At 44.4% G+C, this 21,673-nt stretch overlaps 1 protein-coding gene across 1 annotated transcript in view; it reads right to left on the reverse strand.

Moving 5' to 3' along the window:
• Positions 1 to 21,673, reverse strand: part of KCNMA1 (potassium calcium-activated channel subfamily M alpha 1) — a 728,670-nt gene that overhangs the window by 180,464 nt on the left and 526,533 nt on the right. Inside the window, exons 10-11 of the mRNA XM_060126951.1 lie at positions 18,360 to 18,429; positions 11,543 to 11,698 (exon numbers count right to left, since the gene is read on the reverse strand). Of these exons, the coding sequence (XP_059982934.1) occupies positions 11,543 to 11,698; positions 18,360 to 18,429 (226 nt within the window). The remainder of the gene's footprint in view (positions 1 to 11,542; positions 11,699 to 18,359; positions 18,430 to 21,673) is intronic.

Consider the following 21,673-nt stretch of genomic DNA (forward strand, 5'->3'; position numbering starts at 1 on the left):
GGTCAAAGAAGAAGTCTCAAATGGAATTATAAAATATTTTTAACTAAATGAAAAAGAAAATACAACATTTTAAAAATTGTGGAATGCACCTAAAGCAGTGCTTAGAAGGAAATATATAGCATTAGATGCTTATATCAGAAAAGTATCAAATCAATAACCTAAGCTTCATTTAAGCTAGAAGAGTAAAATAAACCCAAAGTAAGCAGAAAGAAAACAGAAAAATAAAGAAAATAATGCCACCAAAAAACTTAGAAAAGATCAGCAAAATTGACATGTATAAGACTGACAAAAAATGAAAAAAAAAAAGGAAGGGAGGGAGGGAGACACAAATCAAAAAATCAAGGACGAGAGAGAGGTTATCATTACAGACCCTGCAGACATTAGATAGGCAATAATAGAAAACTACAAACAACTTACATACATCAATTGAACAACTCAAATAAATTAGACTAATTCCTAAATTTTTCAAAAACCTCAAACTGCGGCAACTCACTCAGGATTAAATAAATAACCTAAATAGACTTACAGCTATTAAAGAAATTAAATTAGTCTTTAAAAACCTTTGGGAAAATAAATTGAGGCCCAGATCATTTCACTAGTGAATTCTACTAAACATTTAAGGAAAATATAAAACCAATTCTACACAATCACTTCCAGAAAATAGAAGGGAAAGACTTCCCAACTCATTTTATGAAGTCAACTTTACCCTGATACTAAAGCCAGACAAAGACAGTGTAAGAAATCTATAGAACAATATCTACTCACAAACACAGACATAAAAAATCTTCACAAACATATCAGCAAATCAAATCTATATATCTACCTATAACTATATATATATATATATATATATAGAGAGAGAGAGAGAGAGAGAGAGAGAGGGAGAGAGAGAGAGAGAGAGAGAGGGAGAGAGAGAGAGAGGGAAATAGATACAGATATAAATAATCACACTATGACCAAGTGGGGTCTATCTTGGAATGCACAGTGGCTGGTTCAATATTCTCAAATCAGTGTAATCCACCATATTAACAGTGTAAAGAACAAAAACAACATGATTATATGAATTGATGCAGAAGAAGCATTTGGCAAAACTCAAAATCCATTCACAATAAAAACTCTCATCAAATTATTAATAGAAAAGAACTTCCTCAACCTCAGAAGAAGAACATCTACAGAACACCTACAACTAACGTTATACTTCATGGTGAAACAATGAATATTTTCCCCCTAAGAGTAGGAATAAATCAAAGATGTCCACTCTCGCTCCACGTATTCCATATCCTGGAAGAAGTGTTAGCCAGTGTAACAGAGTTAAGGATTCAAGGTCAACATAGAGAAATAATGTGCGTTTCTACGTACCACCAATGAACAACTGGAAACTGAATTTTTAGAAAATGCCACTTACAATATCTCCCCCCAAATGTAATACTTATGTATAAATCTAACAAAAATGTACAGAATCCGTTTGCTGAAAACCACAAAACACTGATGAAAGAAGTTAAAGATTATCTAATAAATGGAGAGACCGCGTTCATGGGTTGGAATCCATGTTCATGGATGCCAATGCTCCCCCAAGTTGGTCTATGGGTTTAACACGTTTCAATCAAAAGAGCAGTAGGAGTTTTTGGAGGTATAGAAAAGCTGATCCTAAAATGTATATGAAAAGGCAACAACACTAGAATAGCCAAAGCAACTTTGAAAAAGAACACATTTGGAGGAATCATATTACCTAATGCCAATTTTAAGCCACAAAGGATTATTCCCGGATCTTAAAACCCAATGGAATTTGTCTGGTTGGATTTTGAACGTACTTGGGGCTGGTAGCTCCTTTCTTCCTTCCATTTTCTCCCCTTTGGCATAGGAATGCCTGTAACTGTTATTTTATGGCTGTCCTACTACGAGAGTTTAGAGGCAGAATACTTGTTTTCTAGTTTTATGGAAACGAGATGCCCTGCAAACACCTTGACTTTAGTCCAGTGAAACTGAATTCAGACTTTTGGCCTCCAGAAAAAGAAGAGAGAAAATCAGTTGTAAGCAACTAAGTTTGTAGTAACTTATTATAGCAGCCAGAGGAAATTAATACATATGGTTTCATTTCTCTTGGGAAGATACTCAGGAGTAGAACTGTTGGGTCATATGGAAACTCTCTATTTAACATTTTGAGAAATCCCCCAAATTTTCAAAATTAAAAACCTTATCTGGAAAAGACAGTGTTAGAAATTTTCCTTTCTTCCTCTTCTTGGCATTGTTTAACCCTCTGGATTGCACGTCCTCTTACTGATACGACCCCCCGCCCCCGGCCCCGATTGGAAATCTACCATACTGCATTCTGACCCACTTGCGCCCTCCTTCAGAGGCTTGGGACTATCCTTTTGAGCTTTCTTACATTCCCCCTCAGCAAATAGGTCATCATCTCCCTCCCCTGATCCACTGCGGCACTTGACTTGAGCAACAAATTCTCCCACGTGACAAGGCATTACGGTCTAGGGAAAACAACAGTGCCTGGGTCTTTTCCAGACTAAGGCACCGTGGAGGGAATGGGTGCAGAGGTAAGAATTTCCCACCTTTGAAAAATGTCTTAATTTTTATAGCATGTAGTTTGGCATGGTTGGAGAAACCTAGGATACTACTTTTACAAATATTGCAAAGTGAATTCTGTTCTTAGAAGCTATTGATTTGAATACAAAACTAAGTAGTGTTCATATCTGAGACATTTCTCCAGGGGAAGCAACGTGTAACAGTGGGGAAAGCACTGAGCTAAGAACCCAACGATCTAGCATCATCATGGGCCTTGCTCTATCAAATCCCGTCCAGCATCATCTTCTATTTCCTCTTCTCCTATTTCTTCCTACCCTACAGGGGAGAAAGGGTCAGAAATGCCAGCTACTCCGCATTAGGCACATTTCCCAAATGATACTCGATACCTGTGCACCAAATGAAAATAATTTAAGTTAAATGCATAGCTTATAGATTCTAAAGTGCTACGCACACTTAGAGTGCTATGATAACTTTAAAGATCTTGACAAAATATCTCCCTTATCGAACCAATGGTGGTTTCTCACTTTGCACCCCCTAGATATGTAGAATGGCCACCTCAGAGTTCCAGGTTCCTCATCATTATTCTGGGCATAGATTTCTATTTGGTATCACTTTAGGGCAGTGATAACCAAGAGCTTTAATAAGGGAATCTGAGATTTTATTCCTAAGAGTTTAATAGCATTTTGAGATTTTTGCTTGAAAAATCACTGATGGTGGGTAGCACCCATAAAACCTAAGTTAGAAGTTGTAAGGGGGGGCGGGGGAAAGGCCAGGTGGATGCACTGCTGCGCTCAGAACTGCATTCAATTAATAAAAGGCCAATAATCTCTGAAAGAGCTCATTTTGATGTTGGACCAGAGGCTTGGTCAAGAGGGCCTTCCTTCACATTAGTGACGCTATCCTGCCAGCTGATAAGAGCCAGGGAGAATGGCAGCTTCTCCTGGGTTTCACACTGAGTCCCGGCCACTGCAGTTCCTGTGGCTCCATCCTTAACAGGCACAGGGCTTTGTATATTATGTAATCTTTCTGTGTTGCTTCCCCTTTGTTCAGTCCTTGCCAAGAGCCAAATAAAAGAATCCATATGTGATTACAGCTATAAAACCAAAAGGAAAATATTAGACAAAAATATAACATTTTGGGGTTTCTAAGTTTGTTTTACCTTTAATGCTAGGCAGACAGTTTACACAAATCATTTTGCTGCAAAGTAAAGAATAATGAATTAAATGTGTTCCCTGTCACCATCAATCATGTATGTTTGCCTTTGATTGACCAAACATATAAGACACATGAAATGACTTTCTAATCATGTTAGGGGGAGGAAGGGAGGGAGAAGGGGAGAAGATGGGGAAGGGGAGTTTCAACCTTTTTTATTTTATTCAGAAATTCCACTGACATTTTCTGGCAATTTTCTAACATGCTGTATGGGCTTCTCTTTGCTAATAATGTTTGCCTTGAGAATTTGTAAAGGTCTGAGAACTCTTTAATTCAATGTTCTAGAAATTACCAGGGCCAGAGGAGAACAGAATCCCTGTTAATAGTTCATGGATTAATTCTTTCTTCATTTGAAATCGTTTTCAGGGAAGTTGCTCTACGTTCAGGTGGGCGTTAGTCATCTTGGGCAGAGTCAAAGGCGTCGGTCGGGGGAGGCAGACAGAGCCCCTGATCTAATGAGATTCAAGCAGTAAGGAAAGGGGATGCACAATGATATTGACCCAAACGGGATACTGAGGTTTAGCAAATTCATTTCAATCCATGGCTGTTTATTTTGATTTGTGAATTTAAACAACACACTGACTGGATTTTCTGGCAATCGAAATGGTTTATAACCAAATCTAACCAGCCTCCACGCACCCTCGCCAAGGACTATAAAGCTTTGCATTTCAAGTGTCTACATGGAGTCAAAGCTCTTTAATTTGGCAAAGGAACCACGTACAGTAGCAAAGGAAGAAGGTTTCAGCACCAAAATCACCCCAAATTGCAAGTCCCTGCTGGTCCTGGCCCCACCCAGCTGTCTGCGATAAAGGCTGGTCACGCCAGGCTCCAGCCATTCATTCATTCATTCGACATGCGTGTATTGAGGACCTCTTATGAGTCAGGTGCTGTTCTAGGCATCGGGAATACAGCAAGCAGCTCTAGGCTTCCGAGTGCTTACAGTGTCTCCGGGAAAAGAGGCAATTAAAAAATGCCGTGCAGAAAAACAAAGCCAGGAGAGTCGACAAGGATGTGCATGTGTGGGGTGTGGCGGGACAGGGGATGCAAATTTTTAACATGCAATTTTGATGTTTTTTCACATGGAAACTTTATTCACCCCATGAAGCCTAAGAGAACATCTAGATCATTCCTAGAGAATCTGGTGAAGGGGGACATCTACTCCCCATAGGGACCCTCAGAAGTCCCAGAGAAATCTATGAGTTTGGTCACTTTCTTCTTGATCGTCCTATATTTGCCAGGAAAACTGTTGATTCATAAAGCATCCCTTTATTACAGGTATACCATCTTCATAGACTGGAGAACTCAACATTTTAGAGATGTCAATGCTCCCAAGAAAGCCCCAAAACAGACCCACACATACACTGCCATCTGGCTTTAAAAACAGGGACTGCGGGGTTACTAATAATATACTGTTTCTTAATCTGGGTCCTGGTTACATGAGAGTGTGAGTTTGTAAATAATAAGCTACCCATTTATCAGATGCACACTTTTGTTTGTATATTATACTTCAACTAAAAGTTTGCTTTTAATCTCTTTTTTCAAAATGCAATGCTAATGTTTTAGAAAAAGTTCCCCCTGAGAAATTAACACTGAGCAAGGATACGAGGGATTCGCTGGAGGGAAGCCATGCAGCTACGTAGGGGAAGAGCATTTCAGGCAGAGGGAACAACAAATGCAAAACTCCTAGACTAGCTAAATGGAGTGTGGATGATGTTTAGAAGCAGAAGAGTATTTAGGAGATGAGGCCAGTGGGGTCACAGGCACCCGACTGCTTGAGACCTATAGATGTTTGTAAGAACTTTATTCTGATGAGATGGGACATCGTGGAGAGATTTACGTGGAGAGGGGTGACGGTATCTGCCTCATGCTTGAGAAGGATGCTGTAATGAGAACAGACTAGAAGAGGGGAGGGATAAGGGCAGAGCAGGGAGGCCAATTAGGATGCTGGTATAATACTCTAGGAGATGGATGATGGTGGCCTGGATCTGATAGTAAAGTGAAGGTAGTGAGAAGTGCTCAGATTCTGGGCTTATTTTCAAAGTCGAACCAAGTGGATTTTCTGCTGAATTGAATGTGGTACGTGAGAGGAAGAAAGGAGCTAAGGTGGAATCCAAAGGCTTTAGTCTGAGCAACGGGAAGGATGACCTTGCCAATAGTGCAATGGGAGAAGACCAGGTTTACAGAGAAAGAACAGGACTTCCATTCTGGATAGGTTAGGTCTCAGAGGAGATGAAACATTCAAATAAAGATGTTGAGTAGCAATTAAATAAATGATACTGGGATCGGGTTCTGGATAGATACATAAATCTGGGAGTCATCTATATAGCTAGGACTCCCGAGAATAAACGAGATTGCTGAGGAAGTGAGTATAGCTGTAGTGGGAGCAGCTCTCCACTGACAAGGGATGTCTGTAGAAGCCCACTGTCATGATACCATTTGTGACCAGGGTGATCACATTGCCCTTCGCTATGGAATAAGCAACAGTTTTGCATCTCACTATCTGACTTACACCCCGTGGATTTACTTTGCAGGCAAACCCTCTACTCTGACACCATTAGCATTTCCTCCTGGAGCAGAAAGCCACCGAGATCCCAGCCTTACCAGGTGGAGCCCTGCCCCCTTTCAGAGATTCTCTCACCCACCACTCTCCCACTCCACACAGGGTTGATCCCTGCTGCTAACATGCTTCCGTCATCTAGATGAATGTCTCTGGTCTCCAGAGCTTATTACACCCATTAGCCAATAAGAATCGCTTGTTATCCCCCAGAAGCACCTACTTAAGCCAATTAGCTTCACCCCCTGAATCAAGCAGAGTGTAATGTCATTTCCTTCTTGACAGCCCAGTTCATTTTCCCACCTTAACTCATCCCAGCCTAGGCTAATTCCTCACCTGTCTTGATGCAGTGACCTCTGCTGTTATAGAGCTGGCCAGAGAGAAAGGCCAACAAAACCCACAGGATGGGGCTGTGCAAACATGTGCCCATACATCCCAGTCACAACAGAAGCTTCCTGAAACTTATGAGTGTCTCCTATAGCCATAAGGATGACGGTGTGATTAGCACACTGCTTGCAATATGGTAGGTGCCTGGGGAATCTCTGCTGAATCGATATTTCCCGTAAAATAAGCTACAGAAAGTTAGGAAGGTACACTCAAGGACATACTTGGAACCAGTGTACCTAGTTTAACACGTGAGGTTGTCAATTCCAAGCTTTATATCCTCACACAAGTTGCTGCACTTCCCTTAACCCACAGTGCCTGCCACTATAAAGAGGTGATAATAATAACGCCAGGTTTGGGCGGGGTCATTGTGAGAATTAAATGAGATGATGCCTATACAGCACTTAGCATAGGGCCTGACACTAAGTTAGAACCCAGTATATTCTAGCTATTATTAAAGAGTCTTGATTTCTGTTTCCAGCTCCTAAACCATAATGTTTTAATACATGCATATATACAAACACACATATGCACATAAACATAACCCAAAATAAAGGGACTAAAAACAATTCCCTTGGCTACAATTAGTGCCAGGACTCTGCATTGCTGACAGTTTATCACAATATGGTAACAGCAATACTGAACAAATGGTTTCCAGGTCCAGCAAAGTCCACCTCAACCATGATACAATCTGAATAAGATGGGCCTGATTTCCCTAGTGCTTCCCCATTCAGAAATAGAAAATGTGATGGAGGGGACTGTGCTGTGATCAATATTAAGTAAATGTCACCCATAAATTCCAAATCTTGTAAAATAGGGAAAAAATACAATAAGTGTATCATGTACTTCCTCCAATTTCATAATTGATTTATTCAAACAAGAAATAATTATGGAGTACACACCATTTTCTAAGCTGTGTGTGTGTGTGTGTGTGTGTGTGTGTGTGTGTGTGTGTGTAAAATGGTAGATTAGCAGAGTTAAAATTGTTGGCGATCCTGAGAACAATTTATTGAATAAATGTGCTAAATTTGAAGACTCAGTGTGGATTGAAAAGAAATTTTAAGAGTTTATCATCCTCTAAAACACATAATACCCACACACACATAATTTAGCATGTCCAAGGACAGCTAATCCTAGTAAAAGTAACAGCACAATTCACAAAGACGGCAGGTCAAGCCCCAGCTTGAAACCAGATATGTTGAAGACAAAGTTAAATATTACATGGTAAAACTCTAAAACCAAAAAAAAAAAAAAATTTTTTTTTAAATCAGTGGATCTTAAATTCCATCCAAGTGAGGATGCCAAGGAGAGATACATGCGGCCACTTATTCACGGATGAGGCAATGACTGATCGGCTAATAAATAAGTTCCTTGTCTTGGTCTTTCCAGAAGACATTAGGAATATTCTCACTTGAACCTGACAGGCGGGTGGTAGGAGATCAGGTATCGGTCAATGAACAGGATGTTCTGGGCCTGGTTGATAACGTAGATGTTGACAGGTCACAGCAATCGGGGCATTTGCCTGCACTCCTTCAAGGCATTCAAGGGCGAGAGCTGGGTGCTGCTGGACAAAATGCTTCACCTGTTTCATGAGCAACAAGCTGCTGGGCCACAGGACCCCTGAGTGGCCAGCCTGAGCCTCTTTCATAAAGGTATTGTCGGTAAGGTTAGCATGGATTTGTTAAACAAACCCCAGAACACCAGAAACCGCACAGGTCATGTCTTGAAGGTTAAGTGGAGCAAAGGACAAAGAGCCAGCGACAAGTCTTTAATAGTAATTAGGAATTCTTAAGGAAACTTAAGGAAATCATTACCCCCAAAGATGTGGGCTCAAATTATACATAGATTCCCAAAAAGTTTAGATCAATTCAGAGCTAGGCTTTCAGGGGCAAAGACTTGGCGCCCTGGGGCAAAAGTGACCACGCTGAAAGGATAAACAGGTGCTCCCCCGTATTTCCTGGTACCTCAGGGCTGGGTCTCTTTGGTAGCTTCCATGTATCGGTAGTCCCTGTCTCCTTCATAGAACCTTATTACCCTCACTGTCAGTCTTGGCTTTTTGGTCTCATGCATTCTAAAAGCCTGGTGGACAGTCACTGTGATATCTCATCCCTGCTTCAGTCTTGTTCTTTCTTCTTTCAGCAGGGGCAGAGCACCATGTATTCTCTAGGAGTAAAGAACAGATATCATACCTGCCCAGGGCCAGGGAGAAGATGAGCTCACACTCCACCTTTGGCTTCCAGAAACACTAAGCATTCTCAAGGGACCAGATGCTGTCAAAGCCTCATCCCACCGCTTTCCATCCTAACAGGCCTGCCTGTCCCCATGGAAGTGCTGATGAACTCCCTGCTGTAGGACACACTGCTGTAGGACACATTGTAGGGGACAGTGGGGAAGGAAGCCATTTCTGCAGACAGTTATCCATGTTTAGATTCCCTTTTCCATTCAACACCCCAAATAAAAATAAGTAAAGGCTTTGTGATCCCTAGAAGGGGAGCTAATATATAAAACATGCCAAGGAGAGCATCATTATGGTGTTTATTATGACCTAAAAGAGACAAGGGTCTGGATTTGGAGAGCACAAAGAGGACACTACAGAATGGGGAGCACGTGCTTTCAATTGTCTCTATCTCAAATGAAAAAAAAAATATGAAGGGAAGCCTTGTTATTTCCAGGTCATGTGCCTTGGCAAATTCCAACACAAAGATCACCTGAATGTCAAAAGGCCATATTCAGAGAGCTACCTCCAAACATGGAGGACTTGGTCCCGGACAGAAAGAACATGGTAACATAACCCTGGGAGGGAAATGTGTTTTGAGTTACACCAGGGCCTGGCTGGGCCTCTCCCACAGGCCCTCCTAAACAGGAACTTGGCAGTGGGATTAGCTGGGCTGGAGGGGACGTCCTTGGCTACAGAGGTGAGGCCCTTCAGGGTCTTGAGGAAAGTTGGACAGAGGTTCTTTCTCCCTGCTGGTAATAACACTGAAGAATCAGCATCACATCCATTTTATTAATTTTCTTGACAGGCAGCTCTAGTTTCCAGGAAGGCACCACAAAATCAAAACATACGCATGTCAAGTGCCCCATGTGTGGTGGGGCCCTGCCAAGGCCATGTTCATCAACACCAGGAAGCACAGCCCAAGTCCTCAGACATGTGCTGGTCCTGTGGGTAAGCCCCTGCTGGAAGAAACCCCCGGAGCTTGGCTGGACGAGCCAGCGGAGCTCTCTTGGTGACAGTCCTTTATCCTGGTCTGGGCTCCTCGTGTTGAATATAAGAGCCCTGGAAGACACCAGGCTGCCTCTGGCTTTCGGGCTTGTCTCTCAGTCCAGCCACAAAGACCTTCCTGCCGCCTCCTTTTGCCTACATTCAGCTGTATCCAGGCAGGGGACTGGCAGCGTGAATTAAAGAAGCCATTTAAAGGCAAGCCATGTCCTTATTTGTGAGCTGGGTCTGAGCCAGGAGTTCTGCGGAGTCGAGGTCTTTGGGCATATAGTAAGTAAAGAATTTTTTAATCAAGGCACCCATTGCTAAAGTGATTGAACGGACTCCAAAACAATTTGTTCTTTTACGTAGACTAATGTTAACCATAAACTGGCTAAATAATGAGGTGGGTACAGAAGGTGAGGACCTAGAAAGAAATCCTGTTCTAAGTCACACAGCTTATGGATGCCAAGGGTGAGCCCTGACATGGAGTTAGTTCATCACCTGCATCTTCATCCTTCCCACGCATCCCTCTCACTGCATCCAGGGCCATTTCCTCAACCTCACCGAATAACTTACTGCCGGTGATGGACACAGCAACAATGGCAGCAAAAGGCTGGAGATCGCACACCTTCGATTTCAGAGTTTCTGGCCCCTCTGCAGGATCTCCCAGTGACACACTCATTTCCCACCTCAACCACTAGTAATTCAGGAAGGGGAATGTAAATAAATGAATAACAGGGAGGGGAATATAAGGCCAGATCCTGAGCTAATGGCCACCAAGGCCAAATCAGGGAGGCCCAAACGAGACAGGATTTACTGCACCGCTTTGCTACCTTGACTGTCTAGGCTGAGCAATCCAAGGATAAGGAATGGTGTCATCACTAAGAGCTCCAAAAGCCCTCTTAGTAGGGTCCTGGACCCTCAACCTGATGTCCTGGAAACACTCCTGGCCTGGCCTATGAGGACAGAGTTGGGTCTTTCTTTGTCTGAGTTGGTCCAGTGGGCAGAGGCCACTTTGGAGGGGCTGAGCAGCCAGCCCTGTGGGGTGAATCGCTGACCGGGGGATGAGCATATCCAGACCGCCTGTCTCACGGTGTAAAGGGCCCCACTGCCCACGACTCAGTTAGTTCCTCCTCTGACTCTCCATTCAAACAACCATGGCATGTCAGCCCCGCCGGCCTCCTTGATTGTGCAGAAATAAATAAATGAATTATGTTGTTAGGGTTTGGGCTTCGGCACAAACACATGGTCTGCATTTCTCTGCACAGTGAGAGGTCCACCAGCCACTTGATGTACAAGAGCAAAAGGATAATTCTTTTCTTTAGGCGCTCTGGTGCCATATGGAATGTATATAAATCATAGCTTTGTTTTAACAGTGGAGACTTTGTTGATAGATAAACATGTGGTTTATCTAAAAAAAAGAGAGGATTGTGCTTTGAACAATCATTTAATGGCCGTGGATGTGCTAAATAAAAATAAAAACATAATTTTGAAAGAAGCTGGCCTCATGCCCAAATCTGTAACAAGGAACTTCTCCTTAACCAAAGTGGTTAAAGCCCGCCGATCTGTTTTGAGTTTAAGCTGTGCTCTCTACTCAACCCCACGACAAATTGAATCCGGGGCTAATGTGCTCTAATAGGACGAGACGTTACCTTTATGAATGACCTCATGGAGAAGAGGTTGGCAAGCATGGTGGAGAGGCCTTGAGCCAGGCAGCTCTGGGCGATGAACCCCAGCTTCAGCTCTGCGAGGCAGATTGCATCATCCCCCTCTTTCCAATTCCAGCTCGGGATGTTTAGCAGATGGGCCTGCGGAAACAAAAACAGGTATGAGACCTTTCTTCGTTAAATGTTCAATTGGTTAAAATCTCCTCTGGGAAATGCAGCATTGCCCAACAGCTCAGGGTCGCCCAAACTCAGCCTTCCTTTCCCTTGCCTGGGTCTGGTGTTTCCTGTTTTATCCACCTCTTCTGTTCATCAGACTTCAGTCTCTCTGGAATATTGCTTCTGTACCTACCAAGCCCAGGTCCTCCCCTCGCGTTTGTCATTGAGCCAAAGAGACTCCAGAGGGAATTTCCTCTTGTGACAGACACGTCAGCCCGTGCTACTAGGATGTCTGGCTAGGTTGCTCTAAACTGGCTCCTCAAAAACCCTTAAGACTGCCAGACGCCTGGGTATTTTAGATGTCGTTTTTTGTCTGCCTTCCCAGAACGCCTGCTCCATGGCTCCCAAGCTTGAGTGGGCATCAGGATCACCTGAAGGGTTTACACTAACGCCAATTGTCGGGCCTCCCCCACAGGTTCTGATTCTTTGGGGGGAGGGTAAGGCTGGAGAACTTGCATTTCTCACAAGTTCCGAGGTGACGCTGAGCTGCTGAGCTAGCAACCACATTTCAAGAAGCACTGCCCTAAATCATCCGGCACATCACAGTGGAGATGTGTTACAATCTCTTGCAGATGGACTGATCCTACTCAACAGTGAGGTCAGACCCTGCGATGAGGACCCAGAGGCATGTTCATCCAATTATTTTTAAGTGGCAGGAAGCAGAGAGTCAGAGATGATACAGTGGATGAAAGAATCAAGGTTCGAAAGTTCTCCAGAGTTGGAAAAATGGGCAAAAATCATCAAGATTTAAAAGAACTTGATAGCAAATACAGCATTTAGGTTAAAAGAAAAAAATCAATTGTTTAAATCCAAAATGAGAAGCCCTGACTTGGCAGACATGAGGGGACAGGAGAAAAACCAAAACAAAACAAAAAACCTTGTGTGTGAGTAACTAAAACTCCCCAAAAGAAGTCAATCTCGTGACAGATTACAGAAAAAGCCAGCGCTAGCTTGTTAGAAATGGTCTTCAGATCATGGGAAATACAAAGGTTTCCTTCTGTTGTGAACTGGTCAGGCTAGTTCCCTGGCGCTTGATCTAGTTGTGACAGTCAGATTTTAAAAGGGAAATTGATAACTGAATAACCCCCAGAGAAAAATGACAAGCATGAGATGAGACGTGGGTTCTAGAAAACATCTTTGGAGGAACAGTGAAGAGAGCCAGCAGCCTTTGGTCCGAAGAAGGGCCCCTCCTCCAGGGAGACAGGATAGTTATCTGTGAACACCTCGGGTGCTGCTATGATGAGGAGAGATTAGACTTGTCTTGGTTTGTTCCAAGTGCCAGAATTAGGAATGACTGGTGTGTATTACAAGAAAGCACTTTTTAAGCTTGTTTTATAAAGGAAATCTCTAAGGATGTAATTTGTCTAAAAAATGGAGAACGCTGCCTCCAGAAATGCAAGGTCTCTTTCCCTAAAACTCAGTGCGTGTTTCTCCAAGTCTCAGTAGATAGACTGTTGCTTTGCACCGGAGGCTGAGTCAGAGCCCTTCGAGGCTCCTGCTAATGCCAAGACTCTATGACCCTGAAATGACTGTTTCTCTCCACGTGTCAGCAAGCGCAAGGAGCATGAAGGAGGTATATATGCAGGACAATATACGACAGGTGTGCTGCCAGCAGGAGATGGGAGGCTCCACTGTGGAGCCAAGACCAAGTGCAATGGCTCTGTGCTTGGCTTTCAGAAATACCACTCCCGTGAAATTCCCTCTTGCAAAATCCTGTTCTGTAACAATCCTGTGACTCCTAACCCGGCAGTGTTTACTCCTGGAAGATTCTCCCTGATGAGAGCTGTTAAAATAGTCCCATGTGTGGTCAGGAGCAGATGGGAATTTCTGTCAAGCTGAGTATCAGAGACCTTTCCACATCACAGACTCAATTCCAGCAATTAGCCCTGCCCTGTATCCCATTTCTCTCCCTACCCCTCACTGGCTTAAGAAGGCCACTTCTCCCCTTTACTTCCCTGGCATCGTAGGGAATACATCAGGCTAAGTGGAGAAATACTCATTTGCATGAACGTCATCTGCGAAGAATGAGGAGAAATTAAATGTAAGTCATGAACAAGTAAATCATCAAGTGTAAAAGGAGATTTGGGTGGTCCAAGCCCCAGACAGACACTATGTAACCTTCATGGCAACTTCAAATAAACAAACAAATCTTTTTAAGATGGTTTCTCACATCCCCATATGCCATCCAGGGTATGAAGTCTAGGATTTTATGTCTTGGGTCCCTCATGTACCCATCTGGTATTGAGTTCCTTAGACATATTTTACATGTTATTACACAGAAAAGTCAAGTTCGTTTCATTTCTCAGCTTCCTCTTTTGGCCACCGTATCTTTCCCAATCGTGGGGCAGGGAGCCACAAGGGACATGCCAAAGGCTGGAAGGTCTGTGTGCACCAAACAAAGAAGGGTGACTGACCCAGGAACTCAACTTGTTCGTTTCTGGCAACTCTGTCCTTTTTCATTTGAGGGAACTTTGGGTCCAGTGTCCAGTGGAGGACGCCAGTGTTACTACCTAGGAGTCTAGAGGCAAATCCTCTCATCTGGAGAACCAGCCCTGCTAAGGCAGGACGCACAGGACTGGGGCTTCCCTCTGTTTGAGACGAAAGGAACGTGAAAACAGGCTGTCCTGGAAACCAGGAGAGATGAATTCCAGCCCCAGGGCCATCTCTCACTACACATGCAACGTTAGGGAAGCTGCCATGAGGAAGAAAGAAGGTTGTCTCAGAGAAAACACTTCAACACTCCTGCTCAAGTGTAAGGGTTTACAGGGAGAAAGCTCAAAGAACTTGCATCTCCATTCGGCCACTGGGACTTGGCTTCAGGTCAGAGACAAAGACCTCTTTCTGTAGAGTCTGCTAGGAACATTTTAAAAGTCCACTAACAGCTAGGTCATCAGGAGTGAACCTTTCCAAGATGTCCCAAAGCATTCTTTCCTTCAAGAGTTTTAAGCCATCTGCGCTCAAATCAGACAATGCCCCTGTGCCGTGTCCTTTCCACGCTGGGAGATGGTGAGGCTGAGTGTTTCTCTCCCTGAATTCTACTGGGGGTAAACAGATCACTTTGGAGAACCTCCATCCTTCTATAAGTCCTACTCAGAGGAACCACAGTTTGGCTCAACAGCCTGTGGCTCTACTGAATGAGAAGGTGGCAGTTTCGGCAGTTCTGTCTCTTAGCTCACTGGCTGCCCAGTGACCATGAGTTGTACCCATCAGAGACGCTCTGAGACAGAGCTTAGACCCACGGTCTGCCGTCACACTGGGATACTAAAACGCACAGATGGTCAAATGAGGACTAAATGGGATAATGGATGTCAAAACTCTTTTAAAACCCTAAAATATGACACAAGTGTCTGAGATTATTATGATGACAAACTCAGAACGAGTTTTATATGGAGAGAAAGAGGACAGCTTCCCTACATCCCTCTAGGTCCTAGAATAGCACCATCGTTAGATCACGGGGGATTGAAATTCTTTATCTTTTAAATCTGATATCCAATTATGGAATTAACTATCCTTTGGAATATGCTGACAGGGATATAAGTGTACATGTATGTACCAGGTTTTTTCCTGAAAGCAAGTTTTAATGGATGGAGATCTCTGGGCATCTAGTCATGGGTACAGAGAAAGTGCCAAGAGAGAAAGAAAAATAATATTGTTAAGGGTAGATAGGATCTTAAAAACAGCAAAATTAAATCAAAACTACAATGCGATATCATCTCACATTGGTCAGAATGGCCATCATCAAAAAATCTACAAACAATAGATGCTGGAGAGGGTGTGGAGAAAAGGCAACCCTCGTGTACTGTTGGTGGGAATGTAAATTGATACAGCCACTATGGAGAACAGTATGGAGGTTCCTTAAAAAACTAAAAATAGAACTGCCATACGACCCAGCAATCCCACTACTGGGCATATACCCTGAGAAAACCATAATTCAAAGAGAGTCATGGACCACAATGTTCATTGCAGCTCTATTTACAATAGCCAGGACATGGAAGCAACCTAAGTGTCCATCAACAGATGAATGGATGAAGAAGATGTGGCACATATATACAATGGAATATTACTCAGCCATAAAAAGAAACGAAATTGAGTTATTTGTAGTGAGGTGGATGGACCCAGAGTCTGTCATACAGAGTGAAGTAAGTCAGAAAGAGAAAAACAAATACCGTATGCTAACACATATATATGGAATCTAAAAAAAAAAAAAAAGGTTCTGAAGAACCTAGGGGCAGGACAGGAATAAAGACGCAGACATAGAGAACGGACTTGAGGACATGGGGAGGGGGAAGGGTAAGCTGGAACGAAGTGATAGAGTGGCATGGACATATATACACTACCAAATGTAAAATAGATAGCTAGTGGGAAGCAGCCGCAGAGCACAGGGAGATCAGCTCGGTGCTGTGTGACCACCTAGAGGGGTGGTACAGGTAGGGTGGGAGGGAGGGAGATGCAAGAGGGAAGAGATATGGGGATATATGTATATGTATAACTGATTCACTTTGTTATAAAGCAGAAAGTAACACACCATTGTAAAGCAATTATACTCCAATAAAAATGTTAAAAAAAAAAACAGCAAAATTGTAAAGCAAGGTGAAGAATGTCTATTTGCAGTTCTCAAGGAATGAGATGACAAATAATGACCAGTAGACTTCCTGTTCCTTCTCTGCAGGACAAAAATGAAATGATAAAGAGCCCTGTAACAAAGTCACCATGTCCCTTTCACTCTCACACATCTTAAAGGACAAAGTCTCATAAGTGACTCTTCCTAACTCTGGAACCCAAATAGATTGGCGTGGCTCTAAACAAAATGCGTTTTAAGCAAATAACCATGGGTCCGTTGACGTCTTCATCACTGCTTCTGAATAATGATAAGGCAGACGTTTGTGAAAGATGTTCGGCTTGCTATGATAAGCTTGCTATGATCGTGTGAATGCTGACCAGTGCCATCTGGATCCTAGGTCCGTGGAACTACTTCTGAGTCTGACAAGACTCACAGAGCTGAAATCCTCCTTAATTCCTTGAAGATGCTGCATTAGCACTCATTGGAAGGAGAAAAAAAGGAACTGACATCCCTTTCTAAACATACAACATTAATTTTCCTATTCAATCTAAATGCAGCCCCAAATCTAAACAACAGCTTAAAGCACTCCCACACTAAATGAAATTTCAAATCACAAAGGAAAGAGGGAGAGTTCCTTGCCTCGGGAGCTGTCACCGGCCACAGCCCTGCTCATAAAATTCACCTCCCCCTACCAAGGCTGCTGGCAAAGAACTTCTCCAGTTTGATGCCGGTGAGTTACCAATACCCTCACTTTCTCTCTTCAGTGTCCTGGGTTTTCCAGAGACGAACAGGACACTGTGACCTTGGGTGCCCACCACCCAACCCACTGGCTGGAGCGTGGCACAGCCTGCAGTGGAGCCACCTGGGAGGGCTGGGCAGCAGCGGGCAGTGGGCAGCAGCCCGAGCGGCAGCCCAGTCACCAACAGCAGGCTCCACAGTCAACAATGCCTCCGATGGGCTTCCACACGGCGACATGGGGCAGCGCTTGCCAGCAATTAAGAAATAATGGCGTGGCACTGGCGCATTTGGCAGAAGGGAGTCCTCTCTGGGCCACCGGACTGCTTATTTCGTAGGGAATATGGCGCATAAGATGGGACACACGCTCACTCACAACCCAGCAGGGAGTGATTCTGTCCAGATAGGACACCTGGTGGCAGGTACTGAGCAGCCTCTGGTCTCTCATAACTGGTTCCATGTCAAACACAGAAAGGTGCCACCTTCCCTCCCCCAAAGCTGTTTTCCTGGGAGGCTACTGATGGCCGAGCAAAGGAGCATTGCCTTTGAATGAGAGACAGGACTCTGGTTTACGGAGAAATAACCACGAGGGAAACAGCACAGACTCCAACATTTGTTTTCTTCCTGATCTCCCTGTAAACTGTAACACTAGGAAAATTCCTTTATGTTTAATCTCTGGATAGCCAACTATTTTCCTAAATTCAACGGTGCAAATTCTCATCTTGAATTTCAGGATGCGGTTTTCCACATTCTCCACCCAGTGCGTGGTCTGTCCCGCCAAGTTCATCTGGTCTCAGATAGAAAAGTGCTCACTTGCCTGGGACACTCTACACCTTGACTGCAAAATCCCTGAGGGCACAGAACAGGGCTTCACTATTTCCACCGGGACTGGGGGGCTGTGGGTGAGGCCCAGTGTTGACCACATAGTAGTACTCAATAAATACCCATGGAAGAAATGAGTGTGGCACATAAGAATTCGAAGTTGTTGGAATGGGATCTAAAGACACATCAATATTTCTGAACCTAGGGGACCAACAGATGCTTCCTGAACGAATGAGTCAATACGTGAAGGAGTTTCCCTCCAGTGCCCAACTGCAAACGAGGTGTTTGGACTGAAGAAACGTCCCAGGGCGGTTTTTACCCACCACTCCTCTTTACCCAGGCCTTTGGATTGCATTGGTGTGTGTGCTCGTGCATGTATGCACATGCGTGTGTGGCTGTCTGGGAAGGGGGAAGAGCCTGGACCCCCGTGTGCATCGCTGAGCCTGTGACAGGCTCTCACTGCCCTACCTTGTTATGATACTGCAGCATCTGAGTGATTATTCTTATCTTCGGGTGGTAGTTCTTTATGGAGATGACTCTGAAAAAGAAAAGAACAAAAGCTGAGCCAGGGTGTGCCTCACCCTTGGAGTCTGATGGGAAGATTAATTTGATTACATCCAAATGGAGTGAATGTAGGGCCAGCAGCCTGGACCTTCAGAGAGGTTGCAGCCACTGGGCCAAGTTACACTGTGTTTCCACTGCCGTACCCCGTGGTCGTGTGAAAAGGAAATCACAGAAGGGCCACAGGCCATGTCCTAGGCGTAAAAGAAGAGAGAGGTCCCGTGGTGTCTCGGTGATGGCATGTGTGTACCGGGCATGGGGGTTCTGGAGCAGCGGTCACGGGCTTATTGCCCACATGGGCCTCGAAATAAAACAAGCTCAACTCATGGGGCCAACAGAGGTTTGCCATCGCACATACCCTAGGGAGGAGCCCGGAAACGATTTGCTCTGAGTCCAATTCTCCAAGTTAACAACATGAGACAACGTGACAAATCATACAAGCAGCCTGACAAATGATTCTAATTGTCACGCACACATGGCCACTGTCACAAAAATGATTTCTGAGCAGGGCTCTTAGGATGGGCCTATCGTATCACACGACTCAGCCTGGGATAGCTAACAGCATCTAAACAATGACTTTGATGCCGGTTACAGTGAAGTGTCAAGGCCTCGGGGAGGTCATGGGCTGGTGGAAAATTCCCCCAAACTGCTCTCAGTCCCTACTTAGTATTAACTACCGCCAGCCCCCTACTACTCTAACCCTCCCTCCTGTTCCCCACAACAATCACTGTGCTGCAAGGGAGGGGCCGGGAGCAGAGGAACAGAAACACCTGCATTCCAGTCCCAGCTGCTACACTAACAAACTGAGTGACCTTCAGGAAATCCCTGGACTCTCCGTGACTGTTTCCTCATCTGGACATTGGGGGCAACGGTACCTGCTTTATGTATTTCACAGGCTTGGTATGAGCAGCACATGAAAAACCAGATGTGAAAATGCTTTGAAATCATTAAATGCTCTCTCCACATGCAAGTTATGGTTTTCGTCATTACCCACTCTGTCAGAGATGACATTGTACATTTCCTTCTGTGACAAGGAAGGCTAAAGACTGGGATTCCACAGAAAGGCCCACCTCCTAAGCCTCATCGGAAACGCAAGTGCACTGGTCATGACCACCCCACAACTTCCCACCAGGAAATGCCCTATGCTTCATCCCTTCTCGTGCAAAGATGGAGAGGAGGCAGCTGGGGAGCAGTTTTGTCTGAAAAGCTGCCACTTGGGAATTTAGGAAATGGATCACGCGGAAGCCTCTTCCTGCACAAATTCACCCTTTTGGGCTTTTGCACTTGAAGGATTTCATTTTATTTCTGAAAAAGTGTTGTGTTGGCCCATGCTTATAATTCAAGGACTTTGAGCCTCTGTCAGCCCTCGGAATTCAGTTCACAGCATCAGCCAGTTTTCTGCATTGGCTCATTTCAAATGGATCTTTGACATTTTAATTTCAAAACGGGCAGATTGGTCTCATTAAACTAAGGGGAAAGGAGGATTATACAAATAAGGGAAAGACAGATCCCTTCTTTTAACCCTGAGCTTCCCATTTCCTTTTGCTCCCTGGGCCTTCGTTCTGATTCCGTTAATGAATGGCTGAATCACATTTCTGCTACTACCTTTTTCAGTCATTTTTACGCCGTGGCATCATGCCAATCACCCAGATACCCTGTATGTCTTCATATTAACCCTATTGTAGTCAGGGCTTAAGTAAAATATTGTGATTAAGAGAAATGCCCACCTCAAAGCTGTTATCATTTCAATCATTCACTTAAAATAAAAAAGGCAGGGCCAGCCCTAAATTTCTCTGTGGGGTAAACATTAAGCTTCCTCTTCTTTTGGTTTTCCATTTGAACTTTTGAAAATAATGTTCCCGAAAACCTACATTTTTGTCACTTCAAATGACACAAAAAAACGTGAAGGACACAAATCCTAGTTCAAGGAAAGGGCCAACTGATGCACCCTAAGCTGGGGCTGTGACTAGTTAGGGGACAGGCTCAGGTGTGGAAGCAGGTCCCCATTCCACCATCTCCCTGCGGCCTGGCAAGCCCAGTGCTTACAGGAGTCCATGCATCAACTCTCTTAAGATGACTGCACTAGGCATACTGCTGAAGAAAGGTGAGTAGAAAGAGAACATTGTGCCAGATGTTGCTTGCCAGACGCAAGGACCAGATGCTGAGTGGAGGATGTGCTTCAGAGGAATTCTGCCCCCTCACTGACGGGAAAGCTCATGTCACCTGGGGCCACTGAGCGAAAGCAAAGCGAAGGAGATGCGAGCATTGTAATGGTGCAAAGGCAACTTCCCTACCCTCTGTCTCAGGTAAATTCACAGGACACAGTAAACCAAGCTGTAGGGAGAGGGGAATCTTGGTCTAGACCCAAAGGATAGCTGTTTGCAGTTAGGCAAGAGTTCCTGGGAATCTAGTGGGAGTGAAATGTTTCCTCTTGGTTCATCTCTTCTCCAGAAGGTTCTCTTTATTACCTCCTCCTGCTGCAATTTATGCTGCAGGAGAGAAGAATCCAAAAGGGTTTTCACTAAGTGGAGCAAAATATCTTAACTTTGTAGTCATTTCATAGTCCCAAGATGTCTGGAATATGGGTCTATACAAAGAACAAAAATGGAACAGTTTTCTCCTGAAATAAGAACAGAATAAGGAGCAGGAGTTGGCCAGAGAACGGCCTCAGGTGGGCCCTGCGCGTTTACGAGAAAGGCGCTGGGCAGTGTTTTCCAAAGAGCGACCCCCCACCTCCCCCAGCCCTGCCAGGAGATGTTCTGTAAAAAGAAAATTAAAAAAAAAAAAGGAGGGGGAGGGGGCCTGTAGTCAAATAGGTTTGAGAAAGTCTCTCTAGAACATTATCTTAGAAATTTGTAGTATTCAAAGCACTGAGGAGGCAGTCAGGGAAGAAAACTATTTCAGGGGACTTCCCTGGTGGTACAGTGGTTGGGAATCCGCCTGCCAAGGCAGGGGACACGGGTTCGAACCCTGGTCCGGGAAGATCCCACATGCCGCGGAGTAACTGAGCCCGCGCGCCACAACTACTGAGCCCGCGCGCCACAACTACTAAGCCCGCGTGCCACAACTACTGAAGCCCACGCACCTAGAGCCCGTGCTCCGTGACAAGAGAAGCCACTGCAATGAGAAGCCCGCGCACCGCAACGAAGAGTAGCCCCTGCTCGCCGCAACTAGAGAAAGCCCGCGCGCAGCAACAAACACCCAATGCAGCCAAAAATAAA

The sequence above is a fragment of the Lagenorhynchus albirostris genome, chromosome 16, assembly GCF_949774975.1.
Source record: "Lagenorhynchus albirostris chromosome 16, mLagAlb1.1, whole genome shotgun sequence".
NCBI lineage: Eukaryota > Metazoa > Chordata > Mammalia > Artiodactyla > Delphinidae > Lagenorhynchus > Lagenorhynchus albirostris.